The 20,129-nt window shown below is 48.8% G+C and overlaps 1 protein-coding gene across 2 annotated transcripts; it reads left to right on the forward strand.

Moving 5' to 3' along the window:
* Positions 1-9,887: 9,887 nt before the first annotated feature.
* Positions 9,888-19,899, forward strand: CD40 (CD40 molecule). 2 transcript variants are annotated; one of them, XM_008521643.2, is made up of 9 exons: positions 9,888-10,165; positions 13,256-13,334; positions 13,668-13,793; positions 14,054-14,200; positions 14,565-14,658; positions 16,993-17,054; positions 18,450-18,536; positions 18,662-18,690; positions 19,225-19,899. In XM_008521643.2, the coding sequence occupies exons 1-9, from the start codon at positions 10,115-10,117 to the stop codon at positions 19,390-19,392; spliced, it is 843 nt and encodes a 280-aa protein (XP_008519865.1). In that variant the 5' UTR covers positions 9,888-10,114; the 3' UTR covers positions 19,393-19,899. The 2 variants fall into 2 exon arrangements, with proteins under 2 accessions (XP_008519865.1, XP_008519864.1); XM_008521642.2 differs by having other exon boundaries at positions 10,012-10,165; positions 18,450-18,548.
* Positions 19,900-20,129: the final 230 nt, after the last annotated feature.

Here is a 20,129-nt window from a genome sequence, read left to right on the forward strand (position 1 = left end):
TCAACAACTGGGAGGAGAAGCTCTCCTCAGGGCATACTAAGAGATGGGTGATTTCTCTGAGTTAGTCACTGTCTGAGGACTTTATATATATCCTTATTTAATCCTCCCAATGCCATAAGATGTAGGGATTATTACCATTTTATCTCCACTTTATAGATGAGAAAATTGAGGCTCAGAGAGGTGAGTAAATTACCCAAGATGACAGAGCGGTACACTAGTGGTAGAGTCCATGCTTTTAATAACTTCTTATAAATAGTTCCTATATAAATCCTCTAGGTCCTTCCACTACCCTGCAAAGTAAGTATCCAATTCCTCCATTTGACAGGTGAAGAAACTGAAACTCAGAAAGGGTAAATTATTTTTTCTCAGAGTTAAGCAACGTAGTCAGGATTAACACCCATGTCTGCCAGGTTACAAAGCCCACCTGTCCCACGGTGCCTGCAGAGTTAACCAAAGGCACCACGGAAACGTGGCCTGGGAGAGCTGACGATTTGTCGGACATATGACTCAGACCTTTTCATGGTGGCCGGCAGGATTAGATGGTTTGGAAAGAAATGACTACTCGTACTGCTTTTCTGTGGGGTTACAGAGGGGTGCAGGGAGCATCTTCAGTGATGTGAAATACACACTGGCATTTGGAAACTCTATTAGCCACTATTGTCTAGACAGTTAAAAGTAGGAAGCAGAAGATAAAAGAATACACAAGTAGGAAGTTCTGTATTGGGCTCATGCTGAAACGGAAAGAACCATTATTTTGAAACCATTAATGATGAACTTGGTAAGCATCAAAGTAGTCTTCTGACCTGTAAATCTAAGGAAATGAAAATGAGGTAATGGTATGTTTTAGAACGTTTAGGGATCTGAGAAGCTGAAAATTATCTCAGCGTGAATACTATAAGGGAACAGGGAACAATGGAGGCCGTCTAGAAAAGGCTCTTTATTCAGCTTTATTTATAGCAGGTATTCGTCTTGTCTTTCAACACGAGGATCACAAAGGAGTTTTTCTCCCTTGCTGGGTGTGTGAAAATACAACGGTTGTCACAGTCCCTGCTGCTTCCTTCCATAGAACCTGGCACATGTACAAAGGAGGGAAAGGCGGAGAGTGCCATGAAGAGGGGGCTGAATAGCTGGGGCTGGGAGAGGGGACGGGGGGGGGGGGGGGGGGGACGACGACGGGACGGGGACAGGGACGGGGACGGAGAGGAGACAAGAACCAAGAGTTTCTTCCCACCATCGCCCAACCCCCATCCTCTAGACCTGAGCTGTCTAAGATGGTAGCCACCGGCTATATGTAACTATTTACATTTATTACAAGTAAATAAAGTAAAAAATCCACTTCCTCGGTTGCGCTAACCACATTCCAAGTGTTTAATAGGCACATGTAGTTAGTGGCTACCGTATTGGGTGGTATAGATGTAGAATATTTCCATCATCAGAGAAAGTTCTGTTTAACAGATGAACCCACTTCCACCCTTAAGTCCAGGAGCACTCAAAGTCCAGGACAAGTGGAACTCCATGGACCGTAACAGCCCTGGCCCATGGGAAGGCGGAAGAGTAGAGTCTTCTGAAATGGGACATAGGAGTCTGAGGTTCCCGTGTGACCTCAGGTGAGCTACTTGTACTCTTTAGGATTCAGTTTTCTAATATGAATGACTAATATCATTTTTTACTGGATATTATGAGAAAATTACATAATCAGTTTAATCCTTATAATAACCATGTGAGCTATTAGGTCCAGAGTACAGAGGAGGAACCAGAGATTAAGAACGTGCACAAGGCCACACAGTCAGGAGCAGAACCAGACTTTGGACCCAGGCCTCTGACTTCCCACCAGCTACACTGCCTCCTGCTGCTAGTTCCTCATCTGCAAATCAAGGTGTCTTAGTTGGATTCTCCCAGAAACAGAAACTGAGACAAGAATTTGAGCGCAACTAGTTTATTTGGAAGGTGGCCTCAGGAAGCACCAATAGGGGAGTAGGGAAGTGAAACAGGGAGGGGAAGGAAGCCATTACAGGGTGGGTTAATGCAAAGGTTACACTGCGGGCAACTGGAGCCTAATCTTGAGTGAGGAGACAGTGCAGAATGCACACCTCTGAGTTACCCCACCTAAGGGACGAGGGAGCTGAGGTGTTCACCCACCAACACCTTGTCTGTCATTGGTAGAAGGCTGCTCCCAAGGGCATTGACTCCAGCACTTCTGTCCCGCCACGTTCAGGGGCTAAACATATTCTTGCGGCCATAAAAGGCTCCCCAGGCAGAAGGTCATAGGTGCTTAAAGTAGGGAACAGGAACACGTATGTGGAGGGCACGAGAGTGGAGTACCAACGAGGTGCTACACGGGGGACTGGAATAAGTGCTCTTTACTCTAACAAACTAATGGCTAGTGGAGCTTGGTATTATGTATTTTTATATCACAAAATCTGAAACCATAATGATTAACAATCTGCCAGAAAATGTGTATGGGGAGACCCTGGAGGTATAATTAGACGTCTGAGCTGATTTTCAACATGGATGACAGAATAAAGGGTTCATTTTTATACTGTACAAAGACCTCTTCATTAGGGCTGGGGCTTTGTCTAGTCAATAGTCTAACCCCTATACTTGACACATAGTAAGTGCTCCATGAATATTTGTTGGATGAATAAATGAATGAGATTGACAAGAAAAAGACAATTCAGTAGAAAAGTAGGCAGAGTATATAGTTAGTTCATAGAAGAGAAAATCCAAATGGTTGATAAACATTTGATAGGATGCTCAATTTCACTAATAGTTGGGAAAATGTAAATTATAGCCAACAATGAGATATCTCTTTTCACCTATCAAATTGTCAAATATTAAAATCTACTGATGGAGAGAATGCCAAGTGAAGCTCCCTTCATACATGTGAATTTCCCAAGCGTTTTGGGAAAGAATTTTGAAAATATCTGCTAACATTTGCAATATACACAGCCACAAATTCCACTTGTAGAAATCTGTCCTATAGAAATAAGAGAACAAATGCTTAAGCACATGTGTATAAGTGTGTGTGTTGTTACTGCATGCTTTGCAGTGATAAAGGCTTGGATGCAGGCTGAATGTACATCAACAGAAGAATGGTCGAATCAATTTTGACAAGTCCACACCGTGGAATATTACACTGTTATTAAAAAAAGATTGTGTCAGATCTGTGTCTCCTAACCTGGAATGATTTCCACGATATATTGTCAAGTGAGAAAAGTGATTGCAGAAAAATGATAAAGATTCCTTTTCTTTTCTTTCTTTCTTTTTTTTGAGGAAGATTAGCCCTGAGCTAACTACTGCCAATCCTCCTCTTTTTGCTGAGGAAGACTGGCCCTGAGCAAACATCCATGCCCATCTTCCCCTACTTTATATGTGGGATGCTTACCACAGCATGGCCTTTTGCCAAGCGGTGCCATGTCTGCACCCGGGATCCAAACCTGCAAACCCCGGGGCCACTGAGAAGCGGAATGTGTGAACCTAACCGTTGCGCCACCGGGCCGGCCCCTAAAGATTCCTTTTCTTATGAAATGAACACACACAGCTTTAGATATGAAGAAGGATACCTACCAGGCTGTTATAGGGAGGGAAGTGTAAAGATAAAGAAACAATTAGATATTTACAAAAGTGGAAATAATATATGTAATATGTTATAGGAAAAAGTAAAACAGGAAATCTTATCAATGATATCCTTGGGAAAGAAAAATCTGAAGGTTTATATGGACAAGAACAACAAGGTGACAAGTATAAATAAAATCACTGATTTAATTTCAGAATGGGACCATGCATAACTTTTTGGTCTGTAATAAAGTGTCTGTTTCATATATATGTCTTGAGAGGGAAAGGTCTTATTATTCATTGGGCTTTGGCTATATGAAAAGATGCACAATTGTATCTCTTGACCCTGAGTCCCAAAATTTATTTTTTCTCCATTACTCGCTGAGAAGTTGCCTTCTTCTAGGTCCTTCCTCAGGGTTTGGCATTTTTAAGGCAATCAGACTTTTGAGAGTATTTCCTCGACATTATGGGGTTAAGAGAGTATCTGCTTCCTTTAGTTTTGGAGTCTGGGGTGTGCCGGAACTTAGGAGGAAGAAGGGGAAAGGAGAAAAATGCCATCCTGCACGAAGAACGACAACTCGTGGTAAGTGTTCTGTAGGAAGATTGCAGTGCAAATGGATCGTTTTGGCCGCTCAGCACTGAACATCCTTCTTATTGGAAGGGAATGAGGGCGGAGCAGGAGCGACCAAGGTTGCCAAGAGGGCGCAATTAGTTCATCCTACCTCCTGGCAGCCAGAATATGGGGTATAAGCTGAGTGTCGCCACCCTGATGTCCCTTCCTGAGACTTTGAACCTTGAGGGAATGATGCTCAAGTTCAGGATCAGTTAGAGATTGTATTAGTTATCTACTGCTGTTTAAGAAAGTTCCCTAAAACTTAGTGACTTGAAATAACAAACATTTATTATCTCACAGTTTCTGTGAGTCGGGAATCCAGGAGCAGCTTAGCTGGGTGGTTCTGATTCAAGGTCTCTCACAAGACTGCAGTCAAGGTGTCAGCTGGGGCTGCAGTCCTCTGAGACTTGACTGGGGTTGAGGATCCACTTCTCTCTTATGCAGCTGATGGCCAGAAGCTTCAGTTCCTCACCATGTGGGCTCCTCTATAGACTGCCTGAGTGCTCAGGACATGGCAGCTGACTTCCCCATGGGGCCTGATGGGAGAGAGAACAAGAGGAAGAGAGAAGATGCGAGGAAGGAGAGGGAGAGAGAGAGTATGCGACAGAGCACATAAGATGGAAGCCTTAGTAGTTTTATAAGCTAATCTTGGAAGTGACATATCATCACTTCTCCTGGTTTCGGTTGGTCACACAGAACGACTCTGGTGTAGTGAGGGAGGAAACTACACGAGGACGCAAAGACCAGAAGGCAGGGTCATTGTGGACCATCTTGGGGGTTGGCTAGCACAGAGCTGGTTTGTGAGACCTGTTCTGTAGCAGTCTTGACTCTGCCCTGCCTCCTGCAGTTCCTGCCTGAGTTTTGTTCTTCAGCCTTCCTGTCAATTCTATGAGTCACCTGACACCCTCCCTATAATGTACTCTTCTTTTTAAGTTCACCAGCTCTGTCTTGCTTGCAATGACAACCCCAACTAGAACAGGTGCTACAAGAGAGGACAGTAGTGGGGAAGGTGGGTTGGTAGTGGAGGACTTCACTTTAGATAAGGTGATGAGGCAGGGCCTCTCTGAAGAGGTGCCATTTGCCAGGAGACCTTAATGGTGAGATAGGGTCAGCAGATGAAGAGTGGGAGGAGGGGCATTTCAGACAGAGGGAGAACAGAGAAAGGCTCTGAGGTGGGGACTGAGAGGCCTGGACGGCTGGGTGTAGTAAGCAAGTGGGTGAGTAGAGGCAGGGATCAGCAGAAGCCAGATCATGCAGGATCTTGAGGCCATGGTAAAGAATTTGGATCCCCTCCCCCAACGACAGCCATCTCTTATTCCAGACATCAGAGCCCAAGAAGGCTGAGGACCAGACCTGAGGTCTCCTTGTCTGGGAATCTGAATCAGGCAAGTCAGTAAGTGGCTTTAACCAGATCCTGATAAAGAACTTCTATACTTTGTCAACTCATCTATCTATTTGGCTGGCTCTTGGGTTTCCTTAATTTCTGGTTGGGTTCTTTCCTGAGTTTCCTAGTTCCCTTTGATAAATTCCAACCCAACTCTGCTGAGCTGAAGGGAAAGATTTTTGTCTACATTTGGGTCTGGGAATCCCAGCTAGAGAGCCCAGTCATCTGGTGGAGATGGGCAGCTACCCAGAACAGTGTGGGAATGAGCAGGTGGATCTTGATGGATCCCTTTAGTCTCATTACTTCATGGTCTTGCATTCACTCAACAAACATTTGTTCAGCATCCAGCATGTGCCTGGGCTCTGTGTGGGCACCAGGCTACAAAGCTTGTCCTCTTCAGGAATCAAGTTAGGTATGAGGGACGGCCCAGTCCAAAGGTTATTGGGTGGGGGGGGGTGTTCCCTGTTACTTAGGAATTGGCACTATGGCCCATAGGCCTATGTTTCCTGCATTCCAAATGGGAGCCAGATACTTTCCCTCCAAGGTTTAATAAAGGGAGTAGAAGTGGTCCTATATCCCCTAGCTAGAACCTCACTTTCCTCTTCCTTGCCCATGTAATAATCCTGGGGAGGGAGGAGTTCTTTGGTTTTATTGAAGAGTATAGTGTTTATGGTGGAAGACAATTCCCATCTCCTCACCCTTTAATTGGGACCCTCATGGAGATAAAGCGGTGACTTCAAGAAGGGGATACTGGGATGCCATTCCCCAGAGTGAGTCTACTTGGTAGTACACTTGCTGATGTCCCCCTGTGCCTATCCGAGCAGGGGAGAAGAGAGGTGGAGAGAGGAGGCATTGTGGAATGACTAGCCAGGATTTGTGAGTTTCTCTGGGCCAAGTGGACACTGCAGTAGTTAGCCAGGCTTTGTGGTATCCCACCCAAGCACGGCTGACTCCTGAGCGAGAGGGTCCTACCAGTGGCAGGAGCCCAGGTGGTAGGGCAAACTGCGGGGGGGGGGGGGGGGGGGGGCGGGGCGGGGCTCAAGCCTGTCACGATGGCCCCTGTCCGAGAACTGTGTAGTGGAGAAGCCCCTAAGAAACTTACCACGTGCCCCTGAGAAACCATATGTGAACACTTGCCACTCTGGGTTAGCCAGGGAAGCAAGATCAACCAACAGGGAGAGGGGTATTGCAGAGGGCTAGTCCCACTTCCTCCTCCCAAGTTCAGTAAAGGGGAGGGTGCTGGGGCATGTCTCCCAAACAGGCCATGTCCCCCTCCCCCCACTTTTTATCCAAGCAGGCAGGATCTTGGCTCAAGTCAATCCTTGGATGAGTAAGGGAGAAGATAAAATGAGATTTAAATTGAGTTTGAGAATAAAGCTTTCAAAGAGGGAGGTTTAACAACAGAAAGTGATCCAACAGTAATGCAATCTGCCCAAGATGTCATTAAGGGATGGAAAAGGGAGATACAACACAGCATGGCTGAAGGCAGAGATTAGGGGAAAAAAGCTTCATTATTATGCCCCACTGATTTGAGTCACCTCAATACACTGACTCTGCAAGTAAACAGAATAATTGAACTAGAGTGCTGGTAGGGCTGGAGTCTTGCTTAGGCAAGCAGCCCCAGGGTTCTGAGGGGGCATGGGGAGGTAGGTGTGCACATCTCAGGTTGGCTGTTGGAGAGGGCTTTCCAGAGAGGGGGCGCCTGAGCTGAGTCTTGAAGGATGAGAAGGAGTTGGTTCGAGGAAAGGAGAGTGGAGAAAGGCTCTCCAGGCAGAGATGACGGCACAGTCTGGAGCAGCAAGTCGAAGGCAGGAAGGACAGTTAGAGATGGAGGCCAGAAAGTCCATGGCCTTGAGGCCCTGTGAGCTTAAGAAGCAGGGAGTTGCTTCAAACCTGGGAGCAACACAATCAGGTTTGCATATTAGAACCATCTGGTTGTCAGATTCTGGCACACTTCTCACTTATTCACTTGGCCCTGTGACCCTACCCTCGCTACAAAGGCCATTTCCTCTGTGATTCCAAAATCCTACTCTTGAATGTTTTTTGCCCTACTCTCATCACTGAATCCTTCATAGTTCCCCTCTTTAATGGGACTCTGAAGTATTGCCACCCTCCCCATAAATCATCTTCTCTCTTTCCTCCTCCAGCATACTCTTCTCAGCCCAAGAAGATTCTCTGCCTTCCCTGGGCCTGTGCCTGCCAGCACGTCTCCTCAGGATATGCATACACTAAAATATCTTCCCTTTATCTCATCTGGTCTTCGCCCCATGGGGCAACCCAAAGGCTACTATTTATTCTTTCACATATTAATTTAAGCTGCTTTAATTGCTGCTATGATATGTTTTATATAATACAATATAATTAATGTTTTAATTCTGTGTACTTGCTTCCCAAGGCAGTTTTGTGAAGGGCCCAATTTTGGAATCAAGCAAATAAAGAATAAGTAATGGCTGAAGTTATTATAGTAACGCCCCCCCACTCCCAAAGGAATTAAAACTGTGCTTGTTTTTTTCGAAGTGGGTTAAAAAGGGAAAAGATATTTTAATGTTTCTCTTCATACCAGGCATGTTTGAGTGGCCTTCCTGAAGTCCCCTAGACTCTGATTTCAAGTGTTCCCAGATGATTAGTGTCTGACTACCAGCTTGAGGTCTGTGTTATGACCACCAGATTTGCAACTCCTGCCCCTACATCCTTCCTGATGGAGGCCAGGCTTAGAATGAGAAGTTGTTGAACGAACTCACTCATTGATTTATTCATTCAGCAAACGTGTACTGGTGTCCTATTATGTGCCCAGGACTGGGAGAGATTCAGTCCTGCCCTCCAGGAGCTCACAACCCAATGGGGCCAGGCAGATGGAGATCCAGTTCAGCATGCTAATGCTGTGGAAACAGGGGGAGGAGCTAAGCTGGGGTGGCATCCCTACCTCTGTCTCAGGGAGTTAAGAGGAGGCTTAACCAAAGCAAAGGTGAAATTTAAACTGATTCCAGGAAGGAGAAGGGAAGGAAGGAAACAGCAAGACACAGTAAAAGAAAAAACAATTGTGCGTTTGGGAGATGAGGAGAAGGCAAGCCTGGCTGAAGCCAGTAGGCATGGGAGGACATGGCTGGGAATGAGCGTGGGGAGAGAGGTTGGGGCTGAGTAGAGAAGGATTTGCTGTGCCAGGAGAAGGGGTCGGGACCATCCTGAAGGTGTAGGGGAGCCCAAAGAGGTTTTTAAGCAGTGAAGTGCCAGGATCAAATCAGATCTGGGGTTTACAAAGAGCACTGCAATGGTATGAACAATGAGAGAGAGATGGAAAGTGTTGGTTGCCTGGCACATAGTGGGGGTTCAAAAAGCACTTAGTGAATGAGGGAAGCTGTTGGGACAGCCCAGGTGAAAGAGGATGAGCCTCTGAATTAGGGGAGTGGCAGAGAGGATGGAAAAGAGGAGATGGATTCTAGAGGTTAGAATCCACAGGGCTGCAAATACGCCCTTTGCAGCAGAAGCCAGAATGTTAGCGGCTCCCTCCTCTCCCATCCTCCCTGATCTGCGCAGCCTGGCCTTTTGGCTTGGCCCAGAAATTCAGAGCTTAGAGGGTCAGCACCTCAACCACTGTCTTGTTCAAGCTCTTCACGTTTCATTGGGGGAAAATTGAGGCTCATGGGAACTCAGCCCATGAGAGGCGGAGCCTAGACCAGAACCCAGGTGTCCTATACTGCAGAGAGTGCTAACACTGGCTCAAGAATGGGGCCAAGGGCTGGGAACCCGGGAAATGTATGCACAAGGGTGTGTGTATTTCTGCAGAAGGAGAGGGTCCCCAGTGTCTCAAGACTCTCAAGGATGTCCGACGATCCCACAAAAGGGACGTACTCCAAACGCCTGTCTCCAGGTGCCGGATGGGAACCGGAACGGTACAGAATCTGGTGGGGACGCATGGATGGATGAATGGAAGGATGGGGAGGCTGGGACGCTGCGCCCTTGCGAGGGAGTTTCCTTTGAAAGAGACAGAAACTCTAAGTTGGGAAACTCTTTCCCTTGAAACACCTCCCCGGCCCTCCCCCTTCCCATTCCCCGCTGAGACCTTCCTGTTTTCTGGGATGGGGGGAACTTCCTCAGGTCTCTCCATCGGCGATGGAGACGCTTTCGGTTCTGCCGGGATTCCCAGAGTCGGCGGGGGAGAACCGTGGGGGTCCCTGTGGCATCTTCCCAGCGCCCGTGGGCAGGTCTCTTTCCTCCCTTAGTCCCCGCTGGAAGCCAGCTGGCTCCTTGCCCTCTTCGGCTTGGCCTTTGTAGTCTCAGAATGCAAGGAGGAAGGACTTTCCCTGGCACCATCCCCCTTGCCTCCCCCCATTTCCCAAAGTGCGTCCCTTGAACTCCTGGGGAAATTGAACTCCTGAGAAAGTCCTGGGGAAATCCCAGGGAAGGGAGTCGCCTGAAGCTCTGCCCCCTCAGCGAGGGTGGCCGCGATTGGTCCACCGAAGACCCCGCCCCCTTCCTGGGCGGGGCCACGGGCTGGGGCAGGGGAGTTACTAGAGGCCCGGTCCGCGCGCCCTCCGCTCCCGCCGCCTGGTTCTCACCTCGCCATGGTTCGTCTGCCTCTGCAGTGTCTCCTCTGGGGCTGCTTGTTGACCCCCGTGAGTTGAGTTTCTGCTCCGACCCGACCGGGGAGTTTGGGAGTTGAGAGTGGGGAATGGGAAGAGAAGCAATAACTTCGGGGAAGGGACCTCCTTAGTTGATTTTGGGGGGATAAGAGGGTGCGTGGAAGCTGGGTAAGGTACCAGGGTCCTGGCTGAATGAGGTGGGCTGCCTTTCTCTCCTCCCAGGTTGGGATCTCAGGTAGCCCACCGAGGGCGCGTCGTAGTCGGGGCACAGCAGGAAACGTGCACAGAAGGCGCAGATTGGGGTGGGGTTTTGGGAGCCTTAAGCCTTTGGTAGAAAGGCTGGAGTCTGGGTTTGCCTCAGAGGCTGGACACACAGAGACTGCTGAGGGGTTTCGGAAGTGGGAAGAGAGGCCGGCCAAGGGAAGGGGCGGGTCCGGCAGATTTCCTGTCTCTTTCTCGTTGTGGACAGATGCCAGCCTCTGTGAGTGGTTATCATCTCCTTGCCAGCTGGGGCTGCTTGCTTCCAGGGCATCTTGTGGGAACAAGGGGTGGGTGGAGAGGCCCAGGTACTTCTTTGAGAAGGTACACTTTTAACACTGCTCCCCCCCCCCCCCAAATTCAGGGTGATCCAATCTAGTTAGAATACCCAAGGCTGTCACTGCCTGCTGAATTTAAGATGACATAGGGAACCCCTGGGGGAAATGAACAGTTCATAGGACCCAAGAAAGGGTTAGGAGACCAGCAAGGGTTTCTCCAGAAACCAGAAGGGCTCAGATATGCCCAGCCAAGCGTATCTCCGGGATTTTCAGAAGCCCACACTTGACTCACTTTTTGTTTAAATGTATTTTTGTAGTTCCTCATTCAGGAGGCTGGGAATCCCCCAGGTATCTGACCCTCTCATGCCAACCCCTCTGGCCTCCCCCTACTTTCGAGGGCTGTAGTTTCTGGCATGAAGTCTGGGCAGGAATGACCCATGTGGTGGGGAATTGGCAGTAAGGGAAGAGTCAGTGGGGGAAGCTGCTCTGGTCCCAGAACTTTCATTTTCATTCTAAGCATTGGCTCTTAGGGAGAAAGGAGGCAGGAAGAGGGTGGAGCTGGAGGGAGGAGGAAGAGGGCTTTTGTGGGAAGGAGTCGGAGAAGAGCTAAGGGAGGTAGGGTGAAAAAAGGTCTGGGCTTCTCAAGAGCATGCTTCCAATTTTGGCTCCAGGCAGACGCTGGGCTGTGACAACAATAGCAGGGGCTATTTATTGAGAGCTTCCTGTTTCAGGCTCTGGGCAAAATTCTTTACACGCATTCTCAGTCTGATTTCTTTCAACTCCCCTGTTATACAGATGAGTAAACTGAGGCTCAGAGAGAGAAAATGTCTTGCCAAAATTCTCCTAGCTAGGTGGAACCTGAATATAAATGTACATCTGCCTGATTCCTGAGCCTGCCTCTCAGATGATGGGGGTCTCCAAGCCTTGGTCCTGGGCTCCTTTGTGTCAGAAGGCCGGGAGCTATAGAGTGGGAAGTGGGGACTGACAGACTCTCAGAGGAGGAGCTCTATTTCTCGTGTGTTTGAATAAGGCATGGAGGACTTTCGTTGCTCTGGAAGCGCGGTGGGAAGGTACACAAGGTTGCAAGGCGAACATTCACAGGATGGTGACTTGTGACATGATGGTGGGGGCAGCAGCCTTTTCTACTTCCTTCCCCATTTGGGGTAAGATACATTTCCGTAAGTAATTTGCCCATCCAGGGTGAATGAGAGCCACAATTAGGCAGGATCCTGGCCAGTCAGCCAGTTAACCAGGGTGCTAGGCATCCAAGTAGATACTCACATAGGTTTGATAATTAAAACTGCCATTTAATCAGCACCTACTATGACGCTATGCCAGGCCGTATACATATATTCTTTCTCATCTTCATAACCTAATCTGTGGGGCAGGTATTGTTACTCCCCTTGTAGAGATGTGAAAACTGAGGCCAAGAGAAGCAAGATAACTGGCAAGTGTTACCAAGTCAAGATCAGAGCCTTAAGCTGTTTGGCTCTCAAACTTGTGCTCTTTTCGCTGGTTGTTCCCAAAATGTGGGAAGATTTTAGGGAGTATATAGCTATGGAACTAAACAACATAGATTTACTTTACAGTTCTGTTTAAAATCCTTCTCAGTTTTTCAAAGAGGAAGTCACTGGAGATAGAATAAAGTTAATACCCCTCGAGCGCTTACTAATCTTCCTTTTTAAACGAAAATCAAGAGCAGGCCTGGGGCAGAGGGCTGTCAGCAAGCCAAGCAGCCAGCTGGAGTTTAATAATATGGTTTTGTTTCTGTTGAATTTATTTTTAGGGTTACCTTTTATTTATGAGAAGTGATACTGGTTCTTCTCTCATTTCGATGATAGAAGGTTTACATTTAAAATAAATGTGTTTAGAGTAACAGGAAGTAATTAATAGCATGGGTGGGACCTGGATGTAGTAAAAATAGTGCAGGTGAGACCCAAGTTGATGGAGTAGTGAGACCTGAGTCCTCATTCTCATTCTGGATTCTATCTCTGTGTGACCCTGGGCAAGTGACCCTGGTCCTTGGTCTCGCCATCTGTAAATTGAAAGAGTTGGAGCTTCACAATCCTGGCCTTTCACGAGGGTGGGGTTGGATGATCAGATGATGAGGGGCTGGAGGGAGAAAACATGTTGAGGCTTGGAGAGGGGAAGAGGGTGGGGAGCAGAAGTCTAGAAGGAAGAGGCCAGGTGCTAAATATAGCCCCAGCCAGGACTAGGACCAGCCGAAGCCAGCCAGCCTCAGTACTCTGGGGGCGGTACTGGAGTCCTCATGAGCTTTTGGGTCTTTGGGAAGAGGAAGGACTCAGGAATCAAGCCAAAAGGAAGATCTCTTTAGTTCAGAGACTATTGCGAGGTTCCAGGGCAATCACTTTGTAGAGTACCAGGATGATTCTCTGGTGCTTTTGTAATCATACCAATTGGCAGTTCAGTTACAAACAAAGATACCAAGTAATATGCAGCCTCCATGTTTCTGCTTAGCACTTCCACTTCAGTTCTAACCTCTGTCCTGGCTGATTTTCACCTTCCTGCCAGGGAGGCTACAGCAGAGATTTCAAGATCCCTTCAAATTGCCCAATTCTCTTTTTAGGTCCATCCAGAACAAGCCACTGCATGCAAAGGAAACCAATACCTATCTGGCAGTCACTGCTGTGATTTGTGTCCGCCAGGTGAGATGCCAACCTTCTAGCTCTATAGTGGGACCCCTCTTGGTCTGCTCACAGATGCAGACCCCTTGTGTCAACTATAAACTTGAGTCATAAACCATCCCTGGGATTTCCCATTCCTGCCTGGGGCTGTCAGAATGTTCTGGGTTCCCTCTCTGCCTACCCAGGACTAGGGTTCCTATCTCTTCCATGTCCCCCACCAGACTATGAAGGCTGGAAGGGTCCGAGACTGTCAGCTTTGAATCCCTCGCCCTAAAGCCCAGCCTGATCACTTTTCGGTAAGTGTCTGACTCATTAGATTTGGCTGGACCTGCCTCATTTCCTGATGTTTTCCAGGAAAGAAACTGGTGAATGACTGCACAGGGATCACCGAAACAGAATGCTCTCCCTGCGGTGCAGGCGAATTCCTAGACACCTGGAACAGAGAGAGCCGCTGTCACCAGCACAAATACTGCGACCCCAGTGCGTGGGCTGCTGGGGAAGGGGCACTTGGGAGCCAGACTGATATTCCAGCTCATTCCTGACCGTGTAGCCATTCTGGTTTTTTTATAGCCACGGTCCATTCTGATTGGTTGGAGTCTGAGTTGTACTGGTTGCTAAATAATTTGTTTGTCATCCCTACTTGGAAGAGGGTCTAAGGAAAAATAGCAGGAAGGGTGAGGAGCGGGGCCCTGAGCACGACCAGCAAAGGGTTCCCATCCTTCCTACCTGTCTCTGCTCAGACCTAGGCCTCCAGGTCCAGGGGACAGGCACCTCAACAACAGACGCCACTTGCATATGTCATGAGGGCCAACACTGTTCCAGCGATGCCTGTGAAAGCTGCATCCTGCACAGCCCGTGCGCCCCTGGTCTTGGGGTCAAGCAGCTCGGTAAGTGGCCTGTCTGGGAATCAGCTCTAGAGGCAGGAGAGAGGAGCCAAGGGCCAAAGGTGAGGGGCTGGGCAGTGGGCACTCAGCCCCAGAGGCGGAGGGGATGGAGACGCTAACCTATGTGGGAATCTCTGCTAGAGTGAGCAGGAAATGGAACCTTCTTGGTTCCACCTCGCACCATGGGTGTCTGCCTGGGGAGGGCGGTGGGAGGAGCCCTCCCAGGGGCTGCAGCAGTCAGGAGAGCATTATGCAGGGGGAAGAGTCCTTAAAGCAGGCGGTTCTTCCTGCCCTGTCTGTCCACCGGTTCCCTTGAGGGCCAGACAGGCGGTCCTTGGGATGATTAATGTCTCCTCCTCCCTCCCAGCCACAGGGGTTTCGGATACCGTCTGCGAACCCTGCCCAGTCGGCTTCTTCTCCAAAGTATCATCTGCTTTGGAAAAGTGTCACCCTTGGACAAGGTATAAGGACTCATCCCTTGTGTTTCCTGCCCCAAGAGGGGCGTGGGACCTGTTTCCATTCTATCCAGCCACCTGTCCTTCAGCCCCTGCTCCCCAGGTCCACACACACTCGTGCACTTGTAGAACTTCTAGAGTGACCTCGTGGCCGACCAGATGGACACCATTCAGTATTTTCTTGCCTGTTCTCTCTTGGTGGTAATAGACACTTGTTGATCTCTCCATCTTGCCTTCTTGGGGGCACTGTGACACCTCTCTTACTTTCTTTCTACCCGTCTTCTGCTCTTTCTCCCCCCGCCCCCCCAACCCTGAATCAGTTGCCAGGTCCTCGGCATCTCGCCTTCCAAATGTCTTGGGATTCCTTCTCCTTCCCAGCATCTCCACTGTCCCCACTTTAGTTTGGGCCTCATCAACGCGGTCTGGATGATGCTTTAGCCCCCTCACCAGCTGCCCGGCCTCTGGTCTCTCCCCTTTAGCGGGTTTTCCATTCTCTTGCCAAAGTGAGCTTTCTACAGCTCAGTTTGGGTCACAGCACTCCCTATTTAAAATGCTTCATGGCTCTCTGTGCCTCTAGGATGGAACCCAGGCTCCTGCATGTGGCCTCTGATCTTCCAGCTCCATTTCCTGATCTCTTCCCACATCCTGCTCTGTGCAATCCCCTCAACAGACTGTTCCTTCTCTTGCATCAAACTCTTCTGCCTGGAGTACCCTTACGCACACACCCAATTAACTTTTTATGTTGAATTTTAAAAAATGGATAAGACAGGAACATGGGACAGAAAGCACAAAAGGGCCTATTGTGATGTCTTCCCTTTACCCTCCCCTCCCTAGAGGCAGCCAGTGTTCCTGTGTGTTCTTCCAGAGATTCTGTGTACAAAAAAAATAAATGCACACACATGCAAACACAGACACACACAGCATCCATACAAATAGTAGTGTCCCATATATACTTTGCTATTTGTACTGTCTGCCTTTCTCTAGTAGATTGCAATCCCCTTCAGTGTAGAGACTTGGCTTTTTTTCTTCTTCCACTGGTGTATCCCTTAAGCGTAGAACAGTGCCCGATGCATGGCAGGTGCTCAACAAATGTTGAGTGATAACTGCAGGCACCTTGGTGTAGTGGAATCAGAGTGCCGGGTTCCACCCTCACTGCAGTTTAGAAAGGGTGCAGTTTGTGTCAGTGTGTGACCCCCTTTTTTCTGAGCCTCGGTGTCCTCATTTGGAAAATGGGAATGACCTTCATCTCACATGCTTGGGGAAATGGCAGGTGAAAGTGTTTTGCACACTCTTGGGCTCTCTTCTCATGTAAGACTCTTCTCATGCATGTGCTCTCTCTGAAGCTTCTTTCTCTTTCTCCACGTCAGTTGTTTTTTTCTCTGGGGTGTCCTTCTCTGTCTGTGCCTCCCCACTCCTTCTGGGACCACCCTGGACCGGGTCTCCCTCATCTCATATCTCAGCTCCCGCAGTGGCCTTCTGGTGGCCGCTTTGCTGCAATTTCTCCTCATGTGAGCTCTCTGGTCAGCTGAGTCCTCTCACTGCTGAAGTCATCTGGTTGGATGCTGACGTGACTCACCCGCTGACTCCAGTCGAAACCTTCCAGGCTGATTATCAGTGATCTGGTTCTAAAGGACCAATTTTCCGTAGCTCCCGAACACCACCTGGCATTCCACCAACCTAATCCCTTGCATCACGTTGTCCTGCTTAGCTAGAATGTACTGCTGCTCTAAATTTTACTTCTTGCAGGGTACACTTAGATCTAACTTCCCCAGGGAAGTCTTTCTGAATGACCCTTAAACCAGAGGTTCTCAGCTGAGCAATTTTGTTCCCCAGGGGACATCTGACAATATCTGGAGACGTTTTGGTTGTCACAACTAGGGAGAAGGATGTTACTGGCATCTAGTGGGTGGAAGCCAAGGATGCTGCCAAACATCCTGTGGTATACAGGACAGCCCCGATAACAGAGAATTATGCAGCTGAACTCATCTCTCCATTCCAGCCATTGTGGACTTTGTCTCCCCTTCTCTGAACAGTTCCCAGTTCACTTTCGCCTCTGTCACAAAACTTGGCACTCATTAGAGACTGTCCGATTATTACTCCTTCAAGATGTGCAACAATCTTTTCTCTGCACCCCTGAGTTCCCTAAGCACAGAGTCTGTGTTATTCCCATAATAACCAGCGTAGGAGGTTGCACATAATAGCTGCTCAGCGAACCTGGACTTGTTGGTTGTTGACTATCTCTGTTTGGGGTTGGAAATATTTTGGTTGGGGAAACTTAATGTCTCTTTCTGTGTGTGTGTGTGTGTGTGTGCACGTGTGCACACATGTGTCTGTACACAGCTGTGATACCAAAGGCCTGGTGGAACTACAGGCAGGGACTAACAAGACTGATGCTGTTTGTGGTGAGTCCTGGAGAATGGGCCCCGGCAGCAGGCTAGGAGGGTGGCGAATTGAGGGGGAGACTGAGGCACACAGAAACACCTGGTGGGGAAAGAGGGAGGGGAGTTGAAGTGACAGGAGGAGGCAGTTTGGAGTCGTGGCATCCCAGCTCTGCCACTTATCTGTGGAGTCTGGGCAGGTCATCTCCCCTCTCTGACCCTCAGTTTCTTGATCTGTAAAATGGGATGCTAATAGTGCCACCCTTAGTAGGCTGGTGTAAGTGCCTGGCATGGGCTCTTGCACCTCGGAGATGCTCCGTCAGTGCTGTCGTGCCACCCTGCACTTCGACTACCAGCATGGTGTGATGCTGTTTCCTCTCAAGGCCTCAGTTTTGATTTTAGAATGAGGAGGTTGCCCGATAGCACAGATCACAGACTCAAATAACTATAGGGACTAGGCAGGTCATGTTAATAAATGGAAAAGGTCAGAAGTAAGAAAAACACACCCTCTTTGCTTTTTCTTAAAGTTTGCTTTCCTCTTGGCAGGGCTGGGACTCAAGTGAGCTGAGCAAGGCACTGACCTGGGGCGCAATATTTAAGGGGGTGCCAGAAAAATGCAGTAATCAAGATAAACAACATTTTGATGCCGTATTTTTTTAAAAAAATAAAAATTAATGCAAAAAAGTCCATAATGAACAAAATATCAAAACTTAAAGACCGGATCTGACCCTGCCCTTGCGTGACGCTGCCTCACCCACCTCATCCTAATTCCAGCCTTGGTCCCAATAAAACTTTATTTAAAAAACAGGTGGCTGGCCTATGAGCCATCGTTTGCTGATCTGATGTTTCAAAACATGACGTTAAAATATTGTGTATCTTGATTACCGAGTTTTTTGTGTCCCCTTAAGTTTTGTCCCGAGGTGAGTGTCTCACTGGCCTCACCCTAGTCTCTGACCTGCCTGTTTGTCTTTCTTTCATTTTCCCATGGAGAATAGAGACTTAGGTTCAAGAAATACTTTCCTTTCCCCTCCATTTTTCTATAACAAAGGCAACAGTGCAGACATAAACGATGCTGGACCTCAGCATTGGGCAGAGAGTAGGGAGGGGTGGGGAGTGTGCTGAGCTGGTGCAGGCCGGTGGGTGCCAGGTGGGGCTGCTGGCCCAGTGGGGCCAGATCTTCTAAATTTCTAAGAGAAACCAGATATGTAGATTTTAAATATGCAATCTCCCAATTTTAAAATGTTGGCAAATATTTCAAAACTCTTTTTAAATGTGCCGGTCACACTAAGACATCTGCCAGCCACGTTTTACCAGGGCCCCCTGTTTGAAACCTCTGATGTAGATGAGCTCAGTCCGGCAAGGCGCAGCTGCTTCGGGCATGGAGGTGGGGAGCCATCGCTGAAGCCTCGATTTTTCCAGGTTTCCGGAATCGGATGAGAGCTCTGGTAGTGATCCCCATCACGATGGGGATCCTGTTTGCTGTCCTGTTGCTGTCTGCCTGTATCAGTGAGTGCCCAGGTGGGGAGGTGATGTGGGCGGGAGGGAGGGAGGGAGGATAAGGTACTGCACCTGTTTCCTGATTTGGCCTGTGGCCTCACCAACTCCCCATTCCCTTTTTTTTCTCTCTCTAGGAAAGGTGGCCAAGGAGCCAGAAAATAAGGTAGGTCACCCCTGGGAACCAGAACAGAGTTTCAGCAAACCAGAAAGAAAGATTGACTCATTGTTGCCTATATGGCAGTTAAACTGATTCAGGGTCTGTCCCTGCGGCCAGTAGGGTGACAGCAGAACTCTGCCCCCATGCTGCGTTCCAGGGCTCCTCCTGTTGGGTCCCTGGGCACCAGCCTTTGTCATCTCCAGAGCTCACCTCCTCCCAGGGCTGCCCCGGCACAGTTGGCAAAATCTGATATTTGTTGTTCTTTTCTGGCTTTCAGTACATGAGGACCCTTATCTTTGGGGCCTTTGTTTGGGGGTCCATGGATGGGGCCTGGAGGGGCAGCTCCTTGAACCCACTGGCTCCCACTGTGGAAGCTTCCTGACACCCTTGGTGTGGCCAGCAGGGGGCAGGAGGCACCCATGGAATCAGCCCTGAGCGTCCGTGTGGGAAAGGGGACAGGGCTTCTGCAGGGCCTCTGCTCCTGAGGGGAGGGCTCCTTGGAGGTGCCGCTGGGAGTAACCTCACGTCTTGGCTCCCCAGGCCCTCCACCGTAAGGTTGGATGGCAGGATCCTGTGGAGACGGTTTATCCGGATGATTTTCCTGGACCCCACTCCATTGCTCCGGTGCAGGAGACCTTACATGGGTGCCAGCCAGTCACCCAGGAGGACGGCAAAGAGAGCCGCATCTCGGTGCAGGAGAGACAGTGAGGCTGTGCGTGTCCAGGAGCATGGCAGCGCGGGCCAGTGGGCACGTGGCGGGGAGCTGCGGCTGCGGTTGAGGGCGAGGAGCTGGCGCCGGGCATATCCCCGGTCTGCCTGCACCCCTGCGGTTCAGAAACAGTTCACCTCGGAGAACCCCCGCCCTGGAGCTCATTCGATCTCCCAACTTGCTTTTAAAGATGGAGGCAAAACTTCTTGGAGGGCCGTATAGTAACAGCCGCCAAACCCTCTCACGCAACAGGACGTCTCATCGTGGTTTCTGTGAGCCCACGGAGGCATATATACAAACGTCCAGAGCAGCGTGTTTGTGAACAGCTGGAACTCACTGAACTGTCCACCAACAGGGGACTGGCTAAATAAAATTATAATATATTTATACAACGGGATCTCAAAAACTGTTGTGGGAAAAAAAAAGCAGGTTGCAGAATGATGGGTACGGAAACTTTTTTTTTTAAAGCTTATACCCCAATACAATATGATATTATTGTTCATGGATATGTGTATAAACATAATAGAGATTCTATGTGTCGGTATAACCACGAATCTGGAAGGATAAGCAGAAAATGCACAGCTGGAAGAGTTGTAATGTCCGGGTTGGGGAAGAAAGGTCGGGGGAGGGTTGGTTAAAGGAAGATTTGGCTTTCCCATAATGCTTCATTTTTTTTTTCCCCAAGAGGAGAATGAATTCACATAATGCTTATGTAATTAAAAAGTCATCAAACATG

This window comes from Equus przewalskii, chromosome 21 (assembly GCF_037783145.1).
Source record: "Equus przewalskii isolate Varuska chromosome 21, EquPr2, whole genome shotgun sequence".
Classification (NCBI taxonomy): Eukaryota; Metazoa; Chordata; class Mammalia; order Perissodactyla; family Equidae; genus Equus; species Equus przewalskii.